Here is a 26,276-nt window from a genome sequence, read left to right as displayed (position 1 = left end):
ACACATATACATATATGACAGGAAGACCAGGTGCTCGATTCTACGCCCTGGCACGGCAGAGTTACCGGGATTATGTGGTGACAGGTTTACCCTTGATGTGGATTGTCTGTGATATGGTGCATTCCATGAGATCATATTTTAATGAGATGTTTTACTGTTCTACTCACTGGGCTATAGAGCTCATCCCACTCCCTTAACCCCAGTTTTTCAGGTTCAGTGTACAGTATACAGAGGAGATCCACAGAGGACAGAAAAAGTAAAGAGATTTGTAATAGCTTAGAGTGGACATGTACTATTAAAGAGATGTAATAGTTGTGTATAAAGTTAGAAATGTGCTTGACTTAGTGATGTTTATTATGTACATGATCTGTATATGTATATATGTTTTACTGTATGTGAAAAACCAGGCTTAACAGGTATGAGTTAACCCATCTAGAGCAAGCTCTAGTCAGGGGTACAGAGTACAGAGTACAGAGTACAGAGTACAGAGTACAGAGTACAGAGTACAGAGTACAGAGTATAGAGCTAGTGCATGCACAGGTTAAGCCTTAGTTCAGAAAAGAGTTTTTATTTTTACAGAAAATGTATGATCATGTATGAGATTTACAGGTACACAGAGAGTATAGCAGGCTTGCTAACCTGAATCCTAGCGCCGGTGACGGTCCATTTTGAGGTCGTTACAAATTATATTAAATTATTGCATAAAAATTATACGATTAAAAGAAAGCATCATATAAATCCTCAAAATACATCAAATACTAATATAAGATTCGGAAAGTTAATACTAAATTAAAATAAAAATATATGAAAAAATTAAAAATTAAGAAAATACAAAATAAACATATCGAAAAAAAAATGTAAATCTAAGTTAATCAATTCAAAATTCCTATAAGAGATGAGATAACTGATTATATAATAATAATAACAAAAGCAAATTTTGATTGAGAATCAAATTAATTTAAGATTGTATGATATATAATTTTTAGATTGACTATCATTTAATTTTAAAAATAATTATCAATAAAAAATTAATTTATAAATGTAATTTTGAAAATAAATTTTAGTAACAACCAATTAATTTTATGTTCCGATTTTAATTATAATGTTTATATTATAAATGGTCAAGAACTAAAAAAAAAGTTTCAGTCAATTAAGGAAAGTTAAAATTTCTTGTAGTTACTTGAGATTTATTTTTTCTATATAAGTTGTTGAAGAGGCCAACACAAAATTTCAAAAGACTCGTTAATAAAAAGAAAAAAAAAGTTACGATTAAGAATTGCAAAAATATTTGGGGCCAAGGTTCCCCTGCTCCCCTATATCCCTGATTTCTAATTTCCCGTTATCATATGTTAGTCTCTGCTGCGCTTGAGTAAACCCTTCTGTATCTAAATGACAACGAAGTTTTTGTTGAAAAATTTGTTCGTTTATTTCCATGTATTACAACAGATCAACATAATAAGACATTGAGCATCCACATTTCCTTTAAACAAATCATGTATCAAATGATCCGAAATCTGCAGCTGTTGGTTTTTACGCACAATGACTTAGAAACCAGGCAGCCTGAGCATAATCACACCTCAAAAGCACAGGCTCGATTATCTCAGATTCTGATCTTCAATTGCTAAATTGGCATTAACTGGAAGTCCATTGAGGATAGCTTTCCGCATAAACACCTTCAGCTCAGGTTGTATAGGCAAACCCCGAAGGCTTTTCCAAGAAATATGAGGGCCCCGTCCATTTTTATTAATCAGCCAGCGAAGCCACTCTTAACCATGTGCCCTATACTTTTGTCAAATTGCCACAAATATTTATCCTGCTGAAAATAGCTTCGATATTTTCAGCTATATCAGGAGGGAAAAAGAAACCAACTACCACTGCAGGCTTGCATAGTTTGTAAGACTGGAAACAAAATTAACAACATGAGAGGGGCAATTAAAAGGTCTTTAAACCTTTAAATGCGAATCTGAAGGTAGCCAAAGATCCACACACCCACCTCCAATATTACGATGAAACACCAAATATGGGTTCATTCCACAGAAATCTAAATAAATGCAAAATATTTGTGGATAGAAATTGTAAGCCGATGTATGGAGAGCTGCATATGTTCTCTGTAAAATATGTGTCGGTTAATTACGTGAGCATAAAAGACTTTTAATGGGAATTTTCAAAGTTCAAAATTTTAGTTTGTATACCGTCACGAAAGTATGTCGTCATATTTGAAGTTGATATTGATCTGGATATACATTTTGTAAATCACTTTTTTGTCAGTTTACATCCATATTTCTGATTTGAGAAAAATCAAAATTTCAATTGTCTTCAATTTTCGATTCGGTGTAATTAACCTATAAATTCGGTTGAATATGCGAAAAAGATGGTTAATGTTCAGTTTTTTGGTTCCGGATATGGTCATTGAATCAGCGAAAGTTCAGATAGCCTCTTCTTTGGAACATCAACTCCCCAAAATGAAGTACGAGCCTTTAATGACTTTAGCTCATAAGCTTGAAGTATTTACGAGTAACCTCTAGCTTTGTTTAGTGAGGCAAAGCATGATCGAACAATTCAGTAATTTAGTCTTTTTGCCTTCGGAATTGTGGCAGCTGGAGGTTAAGTTCCCAAGTTACATAATGATAACCTATTTAGCACTCAACAAATGATTTCAGAATAATCTTAAAATGCAAATAAAAATTGATTAAACAAAGTTGTAATATATTAATTAAAAACTCTTTCTGCCGCGGACATTAATATACACTGGATGGCGTTCTAACTAAAAAAAAAAAAATAGAGGAAAAATAGAAAAGAAAGAAAATAATATTACAAGTAAAACGAATTTTTAAAATCACATAATTTATTTAAACTCCCCTTATTTTCCTTCCTAGCACGAGTAAGCAGTCCACACGCCCTTATTTTCCTTCCTAGCACGAGTAAGCAGTCCACACGCCCTTATTTTCCTTCCTAGCACGAGTAAGCAGTCCACACGGGGGACGACATATAATTGTGTTACCAAGTAGCAACAGAGGCTATACAATAACATTAGGAAACAGACCACCTAATTTTTCCTGAGCTAGTACTAGTTGGTGAGTCTAGTCGACATTGGTGAGTCGCAGGTATTCCTTCTTGGAGGGAAGGTCAACAGTCTTGTATCCCTGCGGAAACATCCTTTTGGCCTCATCGTTAGACACATCAGGAGATATTACCACTGGATCACCCGGTTTCCAATTGACAGGAGTCGCGATCTTGTGCTTTGATGCCCTCTGCAGGGATTCCAAGACCCTTATCACTTCATCCATGTTCCTGCCTGTACTCGCTGGATAAAGAAAGCTTAGCTTGATCTACTTATCAAATCCACGAAAATGTTCATTAGTTAGCACATATCAGTCATTACTTGCTTGTAAAATAGAGATAGTGATGGTTAATTAATTTATGTTCCTTGTTTTGCACCTTCTTATCAGGACCCACAACATGCAGAGACCGTGATGGGACACTGTTTCCCGAGGGGTCTTTCTCATCTGGATCCACCATATTGAGTTGATTAATGACCTGGCGTTTAGGATCTGCAATAATTGGATATGTCACCTTCCTTCCCGGGGTGTATGCTTCAATGTCCTTAATCCACTCAACGTGGGAAAGAACATCATCGCAGGACAAACCCAACAGCTTAACCCCTCTCTTACTGAACTCTGGAGCATAAGCAGCCATCTTGCCAAGTTCAGTGGTGCAAACTGGAGTGAAATCCCCTGGCATTCAAACAAGCACTCAGATTAACCAATTGTATCCACAGTAACAAAAATACAAGTACACCATAATATCCAACCTGGGTGGGAGAAAAGAATGGTCCAGGTATCTATATAATCATGGAGCTTGATAACTCCATGGGTACTTTCAACTTCAAGGTTGGGAATAGTATCCCCAAGGGTGAGTCCTGGCATTTTCTAAAACTATAAACGAACGGAGCAAGTTTTCGCTTCTCAGGCAGGGGTGGGGGGTGGGGACGTTTGAGAGTGGAGAGGAGAACTATAAAGAACTGAAGGATCTGTGCATGAAGGGAACGTGGCAAGTGTCGTGGCTAAGGCCCAGGGGTCCAGGCAGTTACGTTGGCTGCTTTCTTTCCCCGTGTACTGGTTTCATCTGAACGGGTCAAGAGACGACGCATTGTTGATGTTACAGATGTACGGGGTTCGATACCTATTGTTTCCATTTTTAAAAGGTTTTCTTTTTCAGATAGCGGTTACTGATACAAGGGCACTGTCATTTTTGCCCGCGCAAAGTTTTCACTCCAGGTTTTCCCTCCTAACTTTCAATGACACGTAGACACTGTCATTTTTGCCTGCGCAAGAGTTTTCAACACTTTTTTTTTCGGTTTTCCGTTTTGCCCCTCGCTTGCCCAGAATTAGATTAGGGTTTTCACTACCAAGTGCAGCGGGGGAGCAACCAATGGAGGTGAGCCAAATTCCTCAGCTTCTAAATGACACGCTCAGTTCTGATGTCAATGTCGTCCATACGGCCACGGAAGCTCTAAATCGCATCTCTCTCCTCCCTCAATTTCCCCTTTCCCTCCTCTTCGTTGCCAGTGGTAATAAAGCCTCTAGATTTTTACTATATTAATGGTTTTGCTTCTCTTAAAATAAATACGCAATTTACTAAGCTTAGAAGTTATATCAAATAGCGTTACTAGATTCCGATCCATTTTTTCGAAGAAAGACTAGCATAGAACTTTTGCAATACTGTCTATATTATTTCTACATGTGACATTAAGAGGCCTCATTTTGTTTTATTTTTCTGTGGACTCTGCGTTTACATCTGAGCAATCATATAGGACACGGAAAAAAATTACTGAGAAGTTAATGCGAGGCTCATAATTCTGATGCTTGTTTGTTTTTCTTTTTTCTCCTGTTACTTGTAGAAATATGAAGGAATTTTGCTCTACTGAAGTTCAAAATGATCCAACTTAGTTGAGTAGGATACTTTTTTTGTTCTTTGTTGCTGAACTTGTTTATGAATTTTAGACTGCTTATATTTCAAGATTAACAAGTCTTAGGAACCGAGCAAAGCTGATATGCTATAAATGAGTCCAATTTTGTATTTGATCATCGCTTGATCCTACTTTATTTGATATTCATAGGAGGTGAAAATGACGGTCAAAAGGTTGCTGCGGCTACATACCTTAAGAACTTCACCAGGCAAAATATCAAGGGCAATGGTCCAAATTCAAAAGTGAGCAAGGAGTTTAAGGATTGTCTTATGCGAATTTTGCTTCAGGTGGAACCTGCGATTATGAAAGTCTTGATTGAAGTGGTAAAATACATATTAAATCTGTTTTCTTCTTTGGGGCTCTTTTTGGAATACCTTATCATCTTCTATTGCTATGATTCAAAGAGGAATATTTCTGGTTGGCAGTTTCGGATCATTGTTGTCGCTGAGTTTGTTGAGCAGAATTCTTGGCCTGAACTTGTACCTGAACTGCGGTCTGCTATTTGGAGCAGCAATCTTATCAACAACGGTACCAATTATGAATGGAATACCACTAATGCCCTTACAGTTTTCCAGGCACTTATCAGACCTTTCCAGGTACTTATTATCATCCATTAAAGGGGAGTTTGTGTGGATGAAGAATATTTGCAACCTAGCAGTTAATGTCATCTACTCTCTGTTTAATGCTTATTTATGTTTATCTTCTGGCAGTACTTTCTAACCCCTAAAGTTGCCAGGGAGCCAGTGCCACCACAACTAGAGCTAATTGCAAAAGAAATTCTTGTACCTGTGTTAGCTATATTCCATCACCTACTTGAAAGGGTTTCATTCTTTCCTTATTTTGTCGTAGTTCTCAGTCCCTAGTGGCATTTTCTTTCCATAAGCTTCCTTAATGATGGAGTGCATGGTGCATGAAACAGGTGTTATCTACCCATGGCAGGACAGACTTGGAAGTGGAGAAGATCCTTCTCATTGTATGCAAATGCATATATTTCACTGTAAGTCAATTTTGTTGCTCACCAGAAAGTATATTGCGTGGATAATCCATGAGTAAGTATTCATTTTCCTACAAATTCAACATTAAATTTCTTTAAGGCCTTATTTTAACACACGATATCCTTAAATGGAAAATTGTTTTCATGATAATGCTGGTGGTTGGTTGGCACAATTGTAAATTCATGTCATACATCCAGAACTAAAAATAGTTGAAAGTATTTGTTTCTATCCTGTGGCTGCTTCTAGGCCTTCTATTGAACCACTTAACTATCAGTTAAAACCTCATGGCTAAATAGATCCCATGAAGTGAATGGTGTTGACAAAAAGAAAAGGAAAAGAAAGATGTTAGATATCGACTTTTGTCCCATGAAATGTCATAATTTGCTACTGTACTCCATACTTTATCCTGCAAACTGATTCATGCTTTTCTTTATAGGTGAGGTCGCACATGCCATCTGCGTTAGTTCCTTCTTTGCCAATGCTTTGCCAGAGTTTGATTGGGCTTCTTGATTCCTTGAGCTTTGATCATGGTGTTACTTCAGAAGGTGGGCAGTTGCTGAGACTGAAGGCTGGAAAGAGGATTTTGCTCATATTTTGTGCTCTGGTTACCCGGCATCGGAAGTATTCTGACAAGTAATAGAGTACCTTCTATTTAATTGTTATCAGGTTGAAGTAGCCATGAATACTCTTCATGTCATTTTTCTTTGCAGGTTAATGCCAGATATTTTAAACTGTGCTCTGAAAATAGTTAGATACACCGAAAATATCAGTGTAATATTTTTGTTTCTTTTTTCTTTTTTCCTTTCAAGGTTCATTAATGATAATTGCTACGCAATTGGATCCTTGAATAGTTCTAAATACTAATGCACTCTGCAAATTCAGATCTTGAAAGTCTCATTAAGTTCTTTAAAGCACTGGGATCTATCATGCATTTATATATGTGCTTGTGACATTCTTTTTTTTTTTTTGGGCTTTTACTATGTTGTTTCATTAAATATTGGTGGCTTGACATGATTTTTTGAAATTGTCAACCTGGGTTGTTGTTGCTTACTTGTGTTTATGTCCAACTATAACTTTCTTGTCATATTAGACTTAAAAGTCATAATCTTCATGTGCAGAAGCTTGATTTCCTGTCAGAGAGAATCATTTCATTAGCTTTTGACTTAATTTCCCATATTCTGGAGACAGGCCCGGTAATTTTGTTATGCCTTTTTATGCAATCAATGTTAGAGTTGTTTTATTACTTTATTATTATTTCAAAAGATCTTCGTTGAAATACTTTGTCTACCACTTTCTGCTTAGTGCGTGGACCAGTGGTTGTTCTTTGTCTAAATCCGACAGTTTTACTAAATTTCATTTTAAGTGGAAACAGGGATGGAGATTGGTTTCACCCCATTTTTCACTTCTGTTAGATTCTGCAATCTTCCCAGCATTAATCCTGAATGAGAAGGTGTAATTTTGGACATTGAACCTTCTTTTAAGTATGTTCTTGTGATTTAGTGACTTATACCAACTTTTTTTTGGCTGTGCTTGCAAGTAGGATATTTCAGAGTGGGATGAAGATGCAGAAGAGTACATACGAAAGAATCTTCCGTTTGAATTTGTATGGCAATTAATAATTTCCTAAGTGGTCCATTCACCATAACGCTTGTTATTTTTTCATAATTTTTCCTGTATATACAGGAAGAAATTTCGGGATGGAGGGAGGATCTGTTTACGGCCAGAAAAAGTGCAATAAGTTTGCTTGGTGTTATTTCAATGTCAAAGGTTGGTACTTGGTGATCCCTGAGATAATGTGGACCTGTACTCAGTGGAACTATTGTTTGTTGTCTCTTAATGCTTACAGGGGCCTCATATGGTGACCTCTTGTAATGGTTCAGCTGCATCTTATAAGCGTAAGAAGGGGGAAAAGAACAGGAGAAATAATCGGCATTCTATGGGGGATTTGTTGGTTCTTCCATTTTTGTCCAAGTTTCCCATCCCTTGGGATGCTAATGCATGCAAAGCAAGCATTATAAATGAGTAAGTTCAAGAAAACTTTCCACAGATGTAATTCGCTCCTGTAATATTTGAAGGTTCTCGCAGTGGTAAATTCTATTTGAAATACTATACATCCAGATTGAATTCAGTAGTTAATTAAAACTTCCTCTTCCTTTTGTTTAAGTGTGTGTCTGACAGTCTGTTTATCCTCTCTTAGGGATTGGGCATGTTTTAACAACTCTCTCTCTCTGGCAGGGGTTTGATTTAATTAAATATTATAATGGGACATCCAGGGTACAAAGGTACCTCTGGGTCTGAGATGGTGCCATTAGCCTGTCACCATCCTTCCTTCATCTAAAAGAGCTGCTATATTAGTGCCCTGTGCTTATTTTATTGTTGTTGTTTTTGTTTTCCATAATGAATTGAAATGTCAGTGGACTCACTTGTAAGACTTGGTGGTAACATTGTGACATCCTGTTAAAGTCTGCTGGTGAACATGAATATAATGTCCACCTTCTACATATTTGCCTTTGCCTGCTTAACTAGCAGTTGAATTTTTGGATGATAAAAGTAATGCGTAAGATATACATTCTCTTTCTCTTCCCCTTATTCATGAAAAATTTCAGTTTTTCCTAGATGATAGGCAATAAATACCTTGGTTCAGACAAGTCTGCTGTAGTAATCTGGGGCTGAAAGAAATCAATGAAAAATGTCCAGTCATCTGTCAACAGATGAAAATGTCAACAAGTAACTTGTTCTTCATCTTTTCTGGGAGTGATTTGAGCATTGTGCCTCTGTCTCTGTTCCTTCTTTCTTTAGAATTCTTGTATGTTGCTTCCCTGTGCAAATATGTGCTTCAGTATGGAATTTAATAATCAGCTGGTTACTTGACACAAATTAAAAGGCAGCTGTTTTTTGATAAATTGTCTGTAATTGGGATAATGAAAAAAATCCAAGAAAAAGAAATATGCGACAATTTGAAATTGAAGTATCAGAAAAGTAATTGAGAAATAGGTCAGCCAGAAAATATTAACCATTTGAATTGTTGACCTTGAGATGCCGTTGCCATTTTCATTTCGTTCTTTCTGTATAGACATGCTCAGTTTATTTTGTTCATTTTTATCTGTACCTTGTTTCATTCTCCTTGTGCATCACATGGCAGTTATTATGGGGTTCTAATGGCATTTGGTGGCCTGCAAGAAGTAAGGAAATGTAATCCCATTTATTCAGTTTTTAGTATTTTAATGAAAATCTCAAATTGAGGCTTTTTCTGGTTTTGCCATTTGATTAGTTTCTAACGGAGCAGAAAACTGGATACATAACTGTTCTGCTTCGGGCTCGGGTGCTACCGTTATATACCATGTCTGTAATTCCACCATACTTGGTTGCTGCTGCAAACTGGGTTCTTGGGGAGCTAGCGTCCTGTCTCCCAGAAGTATTCTTTTCTTATCATTTCATTCCTTTGTTAATGCAAAAGAATTGCCTGAGCATTTTCTTGCCATCTTATTTCTTATATTTCTGCTGATCAGTGAAACATTATTGATTTTTCCAGTTCAAAATGTTTGAAGTTTCTGCTTGTTTTCAGGACATGTGTGCAGATATATATTCCTCACTACTCAAGGCACTGGAAATGCCAGATAATGAGGATACTTCCTATCATCCTGTACGAGTTTCTGCAGCTGGGGCGATTATGGAGCTTCTTGAAGTAGTTCTCCAGATAACCCTTTTGATTGTGCTTTGTGGCATTCACTTTTGCTATTCTGGTTTCTTACTGGCCTTTTATGTGTTTTTCTTTTCCTTCTTCAGAATGAATATCAGCCACCTGAGTGGTTACCACTTCTTCAAATTGTGATTAGTAGGATAAATATTGAAGATGAAGAGACTTTGATTTTATTTCAGCTTCTAAACTCAGCGGTGGAGGCTGGTGATGAGAATATTGCAGATCATATTCCTTTCATGGTTTCATCACTAGTTGGAGCACTCTTAAAGTTTGTTCGTCCTAGTCTGGATTCATGGCCTCAAGTATGTTCGAGTCCTGGGTTAGCATTGTCATTTACCTGCTTACTGTGTGAATCTAAGAAATGCTGCATGTCGTAACAAATTTTGGCTTATCATTTCATAGGTTTCATCCAGATGAAATGGAAGAAAGCAAAAAGAAGAGTTCTGGATAATACACTGCTCCTATTGGATTAGATACTTTATCCTTTACTAGCCTTTGAAATACATGCATCTAAGTAGTGTGTAATTTATAAGGGAAAATTACTAGTTATTCACTAGTTTGTCTATCGGTTTTAAAAAATGTATTAAAATGTCCCTGACGTTTTAGAAAGTCTACTAGTTAATCTCTCCATTAATTTTAACCGTTAAGTATTTTACGATTTAGTCTTTATAATTTTGAAAAACTTATTAGTTAGGCTTCAGGGTTTTAAAAAGTCTACTAATTAGGCTAAAATTAGCGGAGGGACTAATTAGTAGACTTTTTAAACGTCAAGGATATTTTAATGCATTTTTCAAAATGGAAGAACCAATTAGTGAGTTTCTTATACCATAGAGACTAAGTAGTAATTTTTCTAATTTATAATTATGGATATGAGATTAGGTCTTAAGAATTTAAAACTAGGAACACATTGTTATAGATTTAATTTAACGAAAATGGTAGTATATCAATCAAATTATAAATAGTGGGTGAATAGTGGAGAAAGTGATATTTATTATGACTACATGTAACATAATTTTAGGTGATTATGTACTTTTTTTGTCAATTCATCTATTCTCTAGAATAATTCTATAAAACATGTAATCAATGTTAAGAAGTCAAACCTGTAATACATCCCTCACAGTATTTAAGAGTTTGAAGGTATTTGGTTTGGCTACTTTTAGCTTTGACTTGAAATTTATTTTTTAACTTATAAGTCAATTTAAAATAAGCAGCTGAGTGTTTGGTAAAATTATTTATAAGTTGCTTTTAATTAGTTCAAATTTTTGGTTAATTGTTGCTTAGAAGTACCTTAGATTGTCAAACTGACCAAAGAGTATGTGCTATTTCTATATAGTTGAGAGTTTGTTAAGGCAAGAGTTGGTATTTTTAATAAATTATTATGATAATTTATTTACTTGGTCAAAAATAGTTTTAAAATAGGTAGGTAATCAGAAGAGATACCTTAGTTATGGCTTCTAACTAATTTTAAATATTTAACTTACAGGTCAAAATGAACAATATTCTACTTATAAATAGGTTTGACTGGCTTATAAGTCCAATCAAACACCCTCTTTATGATCAATGATATCAATATTAAATAAATAGTGCTCATGTCAATGAAAGGTGTTATTTTCTTAGCATAAATAAAATTGTATATCTATACATAAAGTAAGGCAAGCTTTTCCAAGAGTATAAGTTTTCTTAGAATTTTATTAAAAGATATCACATGGCTAACAGCTTGGCTTGCCCTTTCATTATTTTTGTTTGTCTTTATTAGGATAAGATCTGTTCCAAATTTTAATGCTACTTTATTTTAATTTTTTTATTTTTAAATGCTTTAATGTAGTATTATATAAATATTATTGTTGCAAATGCATGCACACGCAATAACGTGTCAATTGCATGCCAAATGTCTTAATCTGCTGTGGCACTGTTAGTTGGGAAAATGGCCAAACTATTACTCCCTTTTAATTTCCTCTCATTTTAGTTGTTTTCTTCATAACATTCCCACTCACTAAATCTTTCTCCTCCCTCACAGCCCCATGACAAGGTCTCTCTTGTGTGTGCATGTGTTTGGGTGTCTGCTATATTCTTTGTTATTTGTGTTTGCTGTCCCTGTTCTTGCCTTACCATGGTTCCTTCTCTCCTCATATTTCTCAATTGCCACCCTTTCCTCATCTGTATGGGGTTAGAATATATGTTTTCATACACGCACATGCCGACAACCAATAAGAAATTTTCATTTCATATATATATATATTACCCATCTTGGTACTTATAAATTTATGCGTGATACAGCCACTCTCAAGATTCAATCAAGCAATCACCTGAAAGGGGTTTCCTGGATTTGGTAACTAAAATTCTGTAATAGGTTAAACTTTGGAACATTGAATCTGTTATGCACCCCAACTTCCAACCTTTTCCTATCATATACATATGCTTTTGATTGATAGGTGTTACTGAAGGATAAAGTAAGAATACAGGTGCCGATGCGCTAGTGTGTTTCAAGTCTTATATAATTACATCCTATGCAAAAGTCGATTTTGCTGGAAGGAATGAGTGGTTGCCCATTGATTGGTCGATTGCTTCGGAACATCTGTCTTTGCTTCAGTTGACTAAACATGTAGATGATTGCATATATGCACTCATTATTTTACTGGTTGAGAATGCCATTGATGGAGCCTCAAATTATGTGTTAATCTTTGCCCGTGCTTCTGTTTAGGTGGTTGAAAGTGGCTTTGCAGCATTAGCAGTAATGGCCAAGTCTTGGGAGAACTTCCTGCCTGAAGAAATTGAGCAGATTGAATCAGGTGAAAAGTGGGCATCTGGCCAGGCTGCCATTGGTAGAGCTTTGTCAGCACTATTGCAACAGACTTGGCTTGCACCTATGCATCTAGTGGTTAGTCCACTTAACTCAACTGGATGTAATAATCACACACATGCACATATATAGAATGCTGCTTGATTGAATTTGCTCAAGTTTTCTGGATTAAATCTCACTTTTTTAGTCTGATTATTACTAGGACATATTGAGTTTTGAGTCATTCATTTTGTATGCTTAAAATGAAATGGTGTTTCTAACTTTACCCATGTGTGCCAAGCCAAGAAAGTGAGTAACTTTAAGTAGTCTCACATGTGCAGCAACAACAACAACAATAACAATAATAATAGTATAATCAAAGAATTTATACTTGGCACTTAGGATAAGTGCACTTAGGATAAGCAAATTGCTAGAGGCAGTTCTTTTAAATTTGTTTTCTTCAAGAATAACTGTCCAAGATAGTTGCATACTGTAATAGATAATATCTCTATAAATGCAAAGTGTCGTGAATTTTTTCCACACATACACATGTATATTTATTTATATTGTCTAAATATTTGTACTCCTACTGTTGGAATTTGACAAGGACCAACAAGGTCAGGTTTCTCCATCTCCTACATGCATAGATGATTTATCGATGTTGCTGCGATCCATCATGCTTTCTGTTACTGGAAGTGATGTGATTTTACAGCTTAGACTATCTGATTTACTATTAGTTTGGGCTGGTCTGATTGCTGATTGGCATGCCTGGGAAGAATCTGAAGATCTATCAGTCTTTGAGTGCATTAAGGAAGTTATTAATGTACACAAAAAGTATGGACTGGAGAATTTCATTGTTGGACAAATGCCTTCACCCCCTGCTCCACCTGTGCCCCAACAATCGATCATTGAAGGCATTAGTGCTTTTGTTAGAGAGGCTGTTATGCAATATCCATCTGCAACAAGGAGGGCTTGCTTATGTGTCCATTTGCTACTACATGTACCATGTTACTCAACTGAAACCAAAAGTGTGAAGCAGTCATTGGCAATTGCTTTTAGTCAGGCTGCATTTTCTCATTTCAAACAAATTCAAAGCAAACCTTGTTCACTTTGGAAGCCTTTGTTGCTTGTTATATCATCATGCTATTTGTGTTATCCTGATACTGTGGAAGAGATTTTAGAGAAGGATGTGAAGGGAGGTTTCACGATTTGGGGATCTGCACTTGCTTTTGCCTGCACTGGCTCTTTTGAACATGGTTTGGAGGCCAAGTCTGAGATAAAGTTAGGAGGTTGGTCGTACATTTTTTCTTGTCTTTCTGAAAACTTATAAGCTCTTTTACAATTCTACTTACGTGTGAACCTATATGGCTACTTGCTGTCTTCCTCACATGCTTGTATCCATGTATCTAGCGTTCTTAAGGCGAGAGTTGACACTAAGGCAACGGAATGCCGTATGGCCTTAGGTGAGCGGCATGGCGAGAGCCTTTTTGAAGTGAATAACCATAGTGTATATATGTACATATATATCTGTTGAATCCCATATTGGTTGTGGAAAGGGGTAATGTGCCCCTTATATGGGCCATAGGTACTCTTCCCCTGAGCTAGCTTTTGGGGTGAGTTAGGCCTGGCCCAAATTTAACATGGTATCAGAGCCTCCTCATCCGATGTTGGGCGCCCCATAAATGTTCCACGCACCAATAAAAATTCTGGGCGTGAGGGGGGTGTGTTGAATCCCACATCGGTTGTGGAAAGGGGTAATGTGTCCCTTATATGGGCCATAGGTACTCCTCCCTCTTGAGCTAGCTTTTGGGGTGAGTTAGGCCTGGCCCAAATTTAACAATATCTATATGTGTGTGACACACAAAAGCAAAAGAAAAAAGAAGCAACTCTGCTGGCCGCACAGCAGTGACAAGAGGAAAAGAGAAGAAGAGCATAAGAGGAGAGGGGAGAGAGAGAGGGGAAGGAAGAAGATTTGAAAATAAAGAAAATACCTGCTGATTTGCTGCATCAGCAGTGAGAAAAGAACAAGATGAGAGGAGGGAGAGAGGACAAAAGAAGAACAAAAGAGATGTACCTGAAATTTAGTTATCCAGCAGGTGATGTTGAAATACACGATATGGGTTAGGGTTTGATTTAAAAAGCAAAAAAGTAGAAAAAGAAAAAGAAAACTGATCTGCCCATTACTTCAAAGAGGCAATGCCTCATCTCAGCCGGGCAAGGTGAGGCAGCCTCACCTGGTCTGACCTGGCATGCGCCCTTAACAACAATGCCTTGTATCCCATCTTTTATATTTGATTAAATGATGGACCCCTTTTGTGGATCAATGATGAGCCAAACTGCTCAAAAAGTGAAAATAGTTCTATAATGGATGTAATTTATGTCATTCTTCTTATGCTGATGTTTCATTTGCATGTAATAGTGTCTTGTGATTCTCCATCTGGACTGAAGCTGAATTTTATGGTTCCGTTTTTCTCAGTTAATTCCCTTTGCACTGATCTGATGTTTTCATGTAGTTTCTCTTATTTGTTTATCACTCAACAGAAGTTGAGGGTGGTTGATCATGCTGAAGCTTGATAACAGTCCTTAATTCCCAATTTCATGAAAATTCATGTTTTTCTTGGCTTCAATTTATGAACTGACATCAAAGTCTGAACTGCTAAATGTTTGTTTATTTTCACTTCTCAGTAATTACGTTGGCTAAGGTAATAGAGCGGCTCTTAGAGCAAGGTAATTCAGGTGGTGGCTTATTAAGGGACTGCTTTAGTTCATTGATGGAGGCATCGATACAGTTGAAAGAAGCACAAGAAGAAATGGAAGATGAAGAAAGCAATGGTGAAACTGAAGACATTGATGAAGATGACGACAATGAAGATGATGATGTGGTTTGAGTTCCAAATTACCTCCTGTTCAGTTTTTTAGGAATATCATATTATATTTGTTCACATTTCCATCCTTTAGAAGGAAAAGAAATATATTTTTGGCTCAAGATAGGAGCACAATTTGTGCTTTACATTTTTAGTTGATGACCATAATATCTTTGTCCCTCAAATACATCAATGCTACTAGCCTTGCATTCACGACCTGGATGTGTAACTATGATTTTTTTTTTTTTGGTTAGGATTCTGAGGATGAGGAACGCGAAGAAACTGAAGAAGAGTTTTTAGAAAGATATGCAAAAGCAGCGATAGCATTGGATGATGACACCATTGTTGAGGAGGGGGATATGGAAGATCAAGAGCATGATATTGAAATGGGTAAGTTTCATGTCCTTTTTTGTTACTGCTGTACATAATATTATTGATTGGAAGCTGTTCTTATCAAAACTCATAGCTAGATGCAGTTAATTCACTAGTTAAAGGTCATATGTTTTCTTTTTCTTTTCTTGAATAAACTAGTATATGACATATATAAGATGTTGAATCCCATATCGGTTGTGGAAAGGGTAATGTGCCCCTTATATAGGCCATAGGCAATTCTCCCCTTTGAGCTAGCTTTTGAGGTGAGTTAGGCATGGTTCAAATTTAATGTGGTATCAGAGCCTCCCCATCCGATGTTGGGTCTCCTATAAATATGTCACGCACTAGTTAGTCATATGTTCCTAGTCCTTTTATTGAAGTATCAAATTATTAAATTAGCAACTGAGTAAGAAAAGAAGGGTGCTTTATTGGTTTCTGTCTTTGATTAATACTTGAGGCATTAAATAAGCCCAATACATGTTTGACTTGACACTTCTTTTTCTTTATTTCTCGGTTTGTGCATTGTATGGTTCTGTGCTTCTGCACTGTTAACCAGTCAAACAGGATGGTTATATGTCTCAATGTTTTGCTGCGTAAGGTGGATGAATTGCCATCTCAGATACTGATGTTTGTTTGCATCTTGTTGCCTACGTGGAACATTTGTTCTTGCCATGGTGTGATTACAGGTGCTTTGGAAGATTTAGATGAACAAAGGATTATATTTTCATTGATGGAGAGATTCTATCATTTTCTCATACAAGGGCAGGCATTGTCTTCGGCTGTCGTATCGAATTTCCTGTCTGCCTATCCCGAGTGTAACCATTTCTTCCAACACTAGGACATTTCTTTGAGGCCTATCCAGGAGGAATGTTATATATTTACTTTACATTTTGGGGACATAAGTTTTGAGACTATATAGTCGATTGGATGTCTTCTATTTAGAGTTCGAGACAATGTTTGATATTCATCAGACGGGAAACTTGAGATAGAGGATGAGATTCCTCATTTCCTACCCTGTAATATGATGGAGCTTAAGTGGTATGGTGAAAAAAAAAGAAGGAAAATTCAAAGAGCAAGGAGGGAATGTTACCCTTCCTAAATGAAGCTCCCTAGGGTTCCTTAATTGTTGTCAGAAATACTGCTGATAATGAAAGATGGAAGGATGAGCTGAGAAATTTAATTTTTGAATGGTAGCTTGCGCCTAGCGTATATTATTACGATTAAATTCTAAAGCTTCATACAAAAAAAAGGAGGGCATGCTCCATAGAATACCATATATAGAACTAGCTGTTTGAGTTATCGTATGAGCGACTCGATTGATTTTTTATAAAAGAGTAAGAAACTTCATCTAGCTCACTTATAAGAGCGTTATAATCGTCAAGTATTGAAAAATAGGATCTATAACATTCTTTTGACTTTAAAGTTTAGAAAAAAATCAAGACTTTAACCAACTCTAAAGCTTTACCAAAGCATAATATTTTTCCTATTGTTGGATCATTTATACCCATATGAATAGCAAGTTTGCCAGCTCAAAATAAGCTATTACTATCTCTAATAATCATGCCAAGATCCAACAAACCATTTGGTTGAACAGAAACATCTGATTATTAGATCCAACAAACCATTTGGTTGAACAGAAACATCTGCATTGCATACGTACCTAGTATTGGAGCTTTCCATATCCCACAATTGATACTTATTACTATTGCAGTTGCTTCCCTTTCCTCACCATCCTCCATTCTGAAAGCACTAAATGAGCTCTAAGCAAGACATACTGTGAATCACAAGTTCTTTTATTTCACAATACATCATTTCGGGACATCCATAAGCTCCACATAATCATGAACACCTCCTCTTTGTCCTTCAGCTTCAACTGCTGCAAGACTTGCAAGAGCCATTGATGGAGTGGCTGAATGCGACCAGCCAAATGATGACAACAAGGCGCGCTACTGGATAGTCATGAAGAATGTGCAGCTCCGTTTTGCTTCATGATTACAAACTGGGCAGCAATTATTAACCTCAACATGGTGGTATTGAAGGTTAACATTATAAGGTAAAGTTTGTCTCAAAGTTCTCCACACCATAATCTAAACTTTACTCGGAACTTGCACCTGCCAAATTTTTCCCCAAAGAAAATTTTGATCGGGAAGCTGCTGTTCTGGAATGGCAGTCGCCATTTTATACCCTTCTTTAATAGTATATTGTCCAGAATGTGTAGAAGTCCACACCCATTCATCCTTTCTAACCGTTCGCGAAAGACGAATCTGCAATATACACGTTACATCTTTTTCCTGGAAAATGCTTCTCACAAGCTCAACATCCCACTGCCTATTCACAATTAAATCAGCCACCATATTAACTTGAATAGCGTCTTCTCGTTCTGTTTGTACAAATGGTTGATGAGGATCTACCAGCTAGGGATCTCTCCATATGTCTATGGTTGTACCATCACCAATTCTTTTCGCACTTCCTGTATAATATGTCACGAAGCCAAAATTGCTCTCCATATTTGGCTTGGATTATGCCCCAATTATGCTTCATTGGAAGATGAATCATGACTTGCTTTTAACACTTTTGAAGCTAAAGTATCCGGTTGTTGTAATATGCGCCATCCCTGTTTTGCAACCAGAGCCAAATTAAATTGATGTAAATCGCGATAGCCTAAGCCTCCATGTACTTTCGGAATAGCCATCCTTGACCAGCGCATCCATTTAACTCCTTTACCATTATTTGACCCTGATTCCCAGAAGAAACTAATCGTTGCCGTCTCGAGTTCTTGACAAGTTTCCATAGGCACCAAAAATAAACTCATCAAGTGGTTAAGCATAGCTTGTGCAGCTGTTCGTAAAAGAACATCTTTATCGGCCTTCGACAATACCTTGAATTTTCAACCTTTTAGCCTTTTCACAATTTTTTAAACAACATATTGAAAGACCTGTTTCTTGTTTCTTCCAATAGTTGATGGCATCCCAAGATAATTGCCATAACTTGCTTCCTCAACACCCAAAGTAGCACACAATGCAGCTCTATCACCACTAGCAACGTTAGAAGAAAACATAACAGAAGATTTAGTGAGACTGACCTGCTGACTTGAAGCCTTTTCATATTCACATAAGCTGGTCTTCAATGTATTAGCTTCAGCAGAATTTGCCTTTGTAAAGTAAAGAGCGTCATTGGCAAAAAAAAAGATGGGAAACTGGGACTGCACCTCTTGCCGCCTACGCACCATGAATTAGTCCCTGGCTTTGTAATACAAACAACCTAGCCGAAAGACCTTCGCACATATTATAAACAGGTATGGGGACAAGAATCCCCTTGCCTCAAACCCCGTTGAGAAATCACAGGTCATTCTTCTCGTCCATGTCCAAAATAATACTACACAGAGTAACTACTTTCATAATTTTTTCGATCCACATACTAAAAAAATCGAGCTTCAGTAACATTTGTTGCAAATATTGCCACTCAATTCTGTCCTAGGCCTTCGCCGTATCTGTCTTCAAAGCTAGCAATCCCGTATTACCTTGAGTTTTCCGTTTTAGAGAATGGAAAGTCTCACAGGCAATTATAATGTTATATGTAATCAATCGATTTGGAATGAAGGCACTCTGAGATAACTGCAGGCAGTACTAATTTGAGATGATTTGCAATTGTTTTAACACCATCCGATCAATTACATTGCTAAGAAATCGGCCGCAAATCCTGAACTTTCCTTTTTCGGAATCAACACTACATTAGTTCGATTATTCCTAGGAAGCATTCCATCACCATTTAGAAAATCCAAGCAACCTGTAACAACGGCATCACCCACTATATCCCAATAAGATTGAAAGAATAACCATCAAGTCTAGACTTTGTTGAGATGCATAGAAAATACTGCCTCTCTAATTTCCTCCCTTGTATACGGGTCAAGGAGAAAATTATTCTGCTCCTCAGTAATTTTTGTTTGAACAAAAGGCAAAATACCATGCATATCGCCTTGAGAAGATGTGTACAAGTCATTGTAGAAGTCTAAAATCAATTCTGGCAATCCCGAATCCCATGAGACCCACTGATCATTCTCATTCTTCTGACTGTGTGACAGTTTTTTTTCAAAAAATAGCTGGTATTTGAATCTCCACCTGCAAGCCAATGCTGCTTTGCTCTTTGTTTTCAATAATTTTCATTCTGGAACAACAGATTACTATACCGTGCTTCCACTTCCTTAAGATAATACAAACATGTCGTTGTTTATGGAGGAACGACAGATGTTGTTTTACCTCAGCCTTTTTCGAAAATCTTCATGATGATTTTTAGCCCATACTTGAAGCTGTTTCACACGTAAATCAATTCGTTCATTAAGTTGCATATTTTCACTTCTACGCCATCCATCCTCCACAATCGATTTACAATCCACTTCCTGAATCCAAGAATTCTCAAAACGAAATTGCTGCCTTACAAACTTCTGTATCTGTACAACTAGTGCAAGGAAAATCAGAAGGTGATCTGACGATTCCGTTTCAAGCACATGAAGTTTTGCCATATTAAAAATCGTTCTCCATGAACCAGTAACAACAGCTTTGTCAAGCCTTTCACGAACTAAATCCCCATCACTTCGATTAGTCACCGTGGCCCTTCATACCCTAAGTCTTGCAATTGACATGAATCAAGAGTTGCCCGAAAGCCTTATAATAAATGTCGAGGTTGTCCGTCTCCTCTTTGTTCCTCCGAAGGCCAAAGCAAATCCTACACACCACAGTTTGTCTGATTTAACCACTAACGATTTTAATAATCCCTTCCTATCCTTCTAATATTTCTATTTGAATACCCATAGAAGTCTGTCAATCTCCACCGAGCCATTCCTTCAATGTTAACCAAAACATCAATATGATGGTTTGAGAAACTAACTAGGCCATTGACGTCTCCTTCCAAAACAATGCCAACCCTCCACTGAAGCCCAGAGTTTTGTTGAGCCGAAATATTTTATTTATTTATTTTGTTTTCATAAGAAAAATAAAAGTGGGCTTTTTTATTCTGGATCATATCTTGTAAAGCCCGTAGTTCTAATTTAAGGTACTCATTGATCTAGGCAGGCCTGAAAACTAGAATCCACCGCTAATCCGTTTTTTGAATCGTCTTCAAACGTATCTTGTACCTTATCTACACCAATCGCCTCATCTGATTCATACACCACATCCCCAATCCTTCGACGCTTTTGTTCAGTTAATAGAATTGACTCATCAACATTTTGAACCCCAGCGTTATCATTATCCACATCCTGTTCAAAATCCATCTCATCTGTTTTTGAATTTTGATTAGGATTGGAACTGCCTCTGCTATTCTCCACCACCCTTGCTCCACCGCCGTCAACAGGTTTCTTTCCGTTCATCTTATTGAAAATCATAACATCATTCGATTCTTCCTTCTTCAACAGATCACTTTCCGACCTCAACCATCAAGCCCCAATCTGTGACACCCATCGTGTTTCTGCTTTTAGCCAAGGTCCCCATAAAAACTTGTCTCCTGTGAAGTTTGGCATATCATAGAGAAGATGACAGAAACGATTTGTACGTCCACTAATTCCACAGAAGTAATAGAACATATTCAGCCTTTCATACTTCAAATCAACCCACTCCCACTGGGATTTGGGTTTCTTAACTTGCAGCTTACGTTTTAAAGGCTTGCGAACATCCATACGAGCACGAATTCTCATATACTCCCTCTGTGTTCGTGTATAATTCTTTGGATCAGATGCAATAAAACTTCCAACATGATTACCAAAATCAATAGCATATTTTTCTGACACATACCCTGAGAGTAAATTATGAACCTGAAACCACATATCTATTTTCGTCAAATCTACCTCCTTTGGGTTTTCATTCAACTGCAGTTCATGAAGGAGCAACAGAACCTGTTGATAATTCCACGGCGCACCCTTCAGGATTCGATCAACATCCATCTAATAGAAAAACTAGAACAGGAAAGCATTGTTGCCAAGTTCCTTAATAATCACCGCTTTAACCGGCATCTAAACACTAGCCATTATTTGATGAAAAATCTGAAAATTAATGGATTTTTCCGTCAAAAGACGATCAGCAACACAGAATTGCCAATCCGACACCGGACTCTCCTCCTGATTCACATCTTCATCTAAATACTCCAATTTATCCTCCTCTTCCCCCCCCATATTCAGCCGTCAGTACATCTCAGCATCAATATGATTGGTTTTCACCATCATAAATACAAAAAAAGAACAGTGCTAAGGAAAACTGACAAAAAGAAACAGAAATGGAAAGAATAGAGAGAGATAGAAATATAGAATAGATAAAGAAAAAAAGAGACAGAAACAAAAAGAGATGATGAAGAAATGATTAAGAAAAAGACTTTTTATTAGAAACAAAAGAGAAAAGCCTCAACCATCGTGAGAGCTGTTTTTGGAAAAAAAAAAAAATTCTTAGTTGCTAAGTTTTGAAGAATTTTTCATTACCCTAAAAAAAAACTCATCCTAAACAAAGAGTTAGTTCCGAAAATTCAAAGTGAGGTTAGTTTCAAAAATTCAACATGAAAACCTTTTATTTTTAGTTTTTAATAAATTAAAAGGGGCATTTAGTAACTTTATATTTTTTGTTCTTATTTTAATAAATTAATTAACTTTGACCAGACACTTAAAAAAAAAGTTTTAAAATTAGTAATTATAAGTTAAAAATTTATTTGAAATAAAAAATTAAAAGTAATTATCCTCTAAATGTACGAATCTCCATTTCTTCATATATATTTATATATTTTTAATATTTAGATTCGTAGTTTTAGCATCTCATTCTACATCCCTCGAAATGCCCATTTGAAGACTCTACAACCACGGAAAGAAATAGATGGGAATGAATTCGAAACCTTGTTGAATACATCTTCGTTTGTGTCTATAGAATACTATTAGGCACTATTTCTAATATTTCAGTATGAATTTAATTTCCATCCTAATTAAGAATAAACATGAAATAATTCGGGATCCTATATTATCAGGCAAGAAATTTGAGCCTGCCGACAAAGTTGCAAGTTACGTGTGCCTAGCCCCACCAGCATAATCTCCAACTTCTCCACCTAGGGCTAGGGAAGCTTCAGCCTTCAGATTGACTCTTCACAGTAGGGCTTTAAGCTCCGAATTGGTTGATTGAGAAGGAATCTTCTCGTCTTAGCCATTGATATACTCATGAGCAAATGTAAACTTACATACACAAAAGCAATACAAAAATTATGAATATAAGGGGAAAAGAGAACCAAAAGTCAAGTGAAACGAAGATAAATTAAAGTTAAGAATAGAAGGAAAAGGAAAATTTTTTTTGAAGATGTTGAGAATCAAAAACCCAAATTTTTTTGAAAATTTTATATTGTATTGTTTGGTAACATGAGACAGGGAAGAGAAAAACATATCTTCCAAGGGGAAACGAGAGAGAGGGTATGAAATGAAATGAAAAGGAGAGAAGGAGGAGTTAATAAAGAAAAATGATTTTTTAAAAAAAGTATTTTAAAGAATAAGTACAAATAGTAGTTTGAAATATTTAGAATTTTATAATTTTCTTTTTGAAAATCGAGTGATAATTTATTCAACTCAAAGAGTAGTAATCAAATAAACAATAAAAAACTCCACCCATACTTGAAAATATTCGTGATAAATTGATGCTCTAACTAACAAATGAGCACCAATATTACTTAAATGTCTAATTCAATACACAGTAGACGTCTAATTCAATACACAGTAATATCAGTCATGACATTTAAAATATTCTTACAATCAAATACAATTAAGTCAAATTCATAATTATCTAATTGTCTTGAATTTAAGACAAAGAAAAGAGTTTGGTTATCAAAGAAAAGAGTTTGGTTGTTAATGAAAACACAACTAGGAAGGAAAAGCAATCTTTAGTATAATTAAGACATTGTCAAATTGTCGTCACTTCCGAAATGGCCGGATTGCCAACATCTTCAACAAAACCTGTTATAGTCGTTGTAAAAGCACTCTCCATATCCTCAAACAGCACCCCAAACCCGAAAAAATATTCTTAAGCAAAAACTGATCCATCTACAAATGCAAATCATTCCGTTGAAAGCGATGCAATTGAAACTATAGCTAGATTGTTGGATATTGAAAGAGCAGACTGGATAGCATTTCGGCGAGACTGCTTGAACTCTTTGTATTCACAATAATATCTATTTACTATTATATGAACTTGCTGTGGATTAGAGAAAATATTTGACCATAAGAGATTATTTTTAGTTTGCCATAATTTTCACGCATGCATGAAAATGCGTGCAGCTCTTTCACGTCCCAAGCCCTCATAAACATCATTAAAAAGGCCCTGAAATGAAGAAATAGTATTAGTCAAAACAATACCAGCCAGCCTCCATAACTCCTTAGCAAAAACACAATCTAGCAAAACATGATTAATGCTCTCGTTCCCATCACAAAACAAGCAATTAGAATCCACATTCATCTCCTCCTAATTAGATTATCCTTAGATGGTGGGACACCTCGCCAGGTTCTCCAAATAAAATCCCTAAGCTTAGGGAGCACATCCAAATTCCAAATTCGTTTCCAACCCACAGAAGCATTTAAGGCCTACTATTCTCGATACAAATTCAACGCCATATGATAAGCAAATTTCATCATATATAAACCATGTCTATCAAATTGCCACAACAAGACGTCCAGTTTGGCCACCAAACTCAAAGGAATTTGAAGAATGGCTCTCAAATCATTGACACTAAATAAATGCATCAACTTATTCACGTCCCACCATTGTTCCCCAAACAAAAATAAATCACAAATACGTATAGCATCATTAATGTCTAACGAGCCTTCATCAGGTAAAAAGCCAACATCCTTTGGGATCTATGGGTTCCCATTCACATAAATATTTCTACCATCACCAACTCTCCATCTTGCATCCTGTAACAACAACTATTTTGAGGATGGAATACTCTTTCAAACAAAGTTGTAACTGAAACCCAACTCAGCAGATAAGAAGTCCCCCCAGGGAAATATTTTGCTTTGAGTACCTGATAAAGAAGAGTATTATTGGTAACCATAAGTCTCCAACCTTTTTCCCCAATAAAGTAGTGTTGAAACACCACAAGTCTCTAAAATTCATACCACCATCACTTTTAGCACAACACATGTGATCCCACGAGAGCCAGTTAATGCCTCTGCAATTTTCTTTACACCCACCCCACCAGTATTTGTCCGTTATCACTTGTATTTTATGACAAGTAGCAACAGAGAGCAAAAACACATTCATACAGTACACAGGTATAGCTTGGAGAATAATTTTAATCAAAACATCCGTACCCGCTCTAGATAGGAAATAGTTGTTCCAGCTACTCAACTGTCTCCAAACCTCATCTTTAATAAAAGAGAAAATTTGTTTCTTGCTACGCCCAATCAGGGATGGCAATTCCAAATAGTTGCTATTCCCTAAAGGAAGATTCACACTAAGTATACCAGAAATAGCATCATGATCCACATTCTGCACATTCAGACTGAACATAATTCCAGATTTACGATAGTTCACTGATTGCCTTGAAGCCTGCTCATACGTATCTAATATATTCTTCATTTGTGTGACCTCTGATACAGAATCCTTAAAGAAAAGCAATGAGTCATCAGCGAAAAATAGATGGCAAATATGCGGACATCTTTACACTCTCTATCTTGAAGCAGTAAAGACAACCCTTCAGCCATAATAAAAAACAAGGTGAAATTGGGTCACCGTGCCTAAGGCCCCTGCCAGGAATAATTGGGCCAATTTTCTTCCCATTAACTGCAATTAAATAATTCACATTTGAGAAACACATCTGCATCCACTGGACCCAAATCAGAGATAAACCCAAGAAGTTTAGCATAGCAGATAAGTAATCCCAATTTACCCTATCATAGGCCTTGGCAATATCAATCTTCAAGGTACAATTGCCCAAAGAACTTCGTGATCTTTGTCTCATTCCATGAATAGTTTCAAAAGCCACAATAAAATTATCAGTAATTAACTGGCAGGAATCTCTTTAACCTGTTAGCAAGAGCCTTTGACAATATTTTATACAGGGCATTACATAGGGCTATAGGGCGATAATCCTTAACAAACAAAGGGTCTTAGACTTTTGGAATTAGCACTATTAAAGTATCAGCTAAAGAAGCAGGAAGAGTACCTTGAGCAAGTCACGATCTGCAAGCATCTAAAATATCAGTCCTCGGAATATTCTAGTACTGCTGAAAGAAAGCAGGATTCAAATTGTCAACCCCTGGAGCCTTGTTAGGATCCATTTGAAAAAGAGCCTCCATGAACTCCTCATCACTAAAATCCCCCATAAGCTCCAAATTATTAGAATAATCAATTTGCCTCCAAACTAATGTCAACACCTCTGAACAATCCGAATTAGACCCTTAAAATAAGACTTCAAAATAGTCATGAATGAGAGAAAACATAACCTCCTCATTTGTAGTAATCGAACCATCAGCACATGTAAGTTTTTCAATTTTATTTCTGCGCCTGCGACTTTTAATACTATTGTGAAAAAATTTCATATTTTGATCCCTATGTTGAAACCAGAAAGATTTTGCTTATTGTTTTAA

The 26,276-nt window shown here is 36.4% G+C and overlaps 2 protein-coding genes across 8 annotated transcripts in view; one reads left to right on the top strand and one right to left on the bottom strand.

The window, feature by feature from the left end:
* Nucleotides 1-2,792: 2,792 nt before the first annotated feature.
* Nucleotides 2,793-4,090, bottom strand: LOC110601360 (1-Cys peroxiredoxin). Its single transcript, XM_021738471.2, has 3 exons — nucleotides 3,812-4,090; nucleotides 3,439-3,734; nucleotides 2,793-3,329 (listed from the first exon to the last, which is right to left on the bottom strand). The coding sequence occupies exons 1-3, from the start codon at nucleotides 3,924-3,926 to the stop codon at nucleotides 3,081-3,083; spliced, it is 660 nt and encodes a 219-aa protein (XP_021594163.1). The 5' UTR covers nucleotides 3,927-4,090; the 3' UTR covers nucleotides 2,793-3,080.
* Nucleotides 4,091-4,107: 17 nt separating this feature from the next.
* Nucleotides 4,108-26,276, top strand: part of LOC110601358 (importin beta-like SAD2) — a 30,991-nt gene continuing 8,822 nt past the window's right edge. For 2 of the 7 annotated variants that reach the window (XM_021738469.2, XM_021738460.2), the window contains exons 1-20: nucleotides 4,108-4,570; nucleotides 5,120-5,292; nucleotides 5,395-5,565; nucleotides 5,680-5,790; nucleotides 5,889-5,966; nucleotides 6,401-6,597; nucleotides 6,675-6,735; nucleotides 7,083-7,157; nucleotides 7,337-7,414; nucleotides 7,505-7,567; nucleotides 7,648-7,731; nucleotides 7,811-7,986; nucleotides 9,107-9,146; nucleotides 9,236-9,379; nucleotides 9,530-9,649; nucleotides 9,751-9,966; nucleotides 12,366-12,542; nucleotides 13,051-13,732; nucleotides 15,129-15,325; nucleotides 15,562-15,697. In XM_021738469.2, coding sequence (XP_021594161.1) covers nucleotides 4,432-4,570; nucleotides 5,120-5,292; nucleotides 5,395-5,565; nucleotides 5,680-5,790; nucleotides 5,889-5,966; nucleotides 6,401-6,597; nucleotides 6,675-6,735; nucleotides 7,083-7,157; nucleotides 7,337-7,414; nucleotides 7,505-7,567; nucleotides 7,648-7,731; nucleotides 7,811-7,986; nucleotides 9,107-9,146; nucleotides 9,236-9,379; nucleotides 9,530-9,649; nucleotides 9,751-9,966; nucleotides 12,366-12,542; nucleotides 13,051-13,732; nucleotides 15,129-15,325; nucleotides 15,562-15,697 — 3,118 coding nt within the window. In that variant the 5' untranslated portion in view covers nucleotides 4,108-4,431. Of the gene's footprint in view, nucleotides 4,571-5,119; nucleotides 5,293-5,394; nucleotides 5,566-5,679; nucleotides 5,791-5,888; nucleotides 5,967-6,400; nucleotides 6,598-6,674; nucleotides 6,736-7,082; nucleotides 7,158-7,336; nucleotides 7,415-7,504; nucleotides 7,568-7,647; nucleotides 7,732-7,810; nucleotides 7,987-9,106; nucleotides 9,147-9,235; nucleotides 9,380-9,529; nucleotides 9,650-9,750; nucleotides 9,967-12,365; nucleotides 12,543-13,050; nucleotides 13,733-15,128; nucleotides 15,326-15,561; nucleotides 15,698-16,365; nucleotides 16,868-17,546; nucleotides 18,194-26,276 lie in introns of those variants that run through there. The other 5 variants (XM_021738467.2, XM_021738466.2, XM_021738465.2 and 2 more) reach the window with 5 other exon arrangements.

This window comes from Manihot esculenta, chromosome 15, assembly GCF_001659605.2.
Source record: "Manihot esculenta cultivar AM560-2 chromosome 15, M.esculenta_v8, whole genome shotgun sequence".
In the NCBI taxonomy this organism is placed as follows: domain Eukaryota; kingdom Viridiplantae; phylum Streptophyta; class Magnoliopsida; order Malpighiales; family Euphorbiaceae; genus Manihot; species Manihot esculenta.
This window is presented reverse-complemented; position numbering and strand designations above follow the sequence as displayed.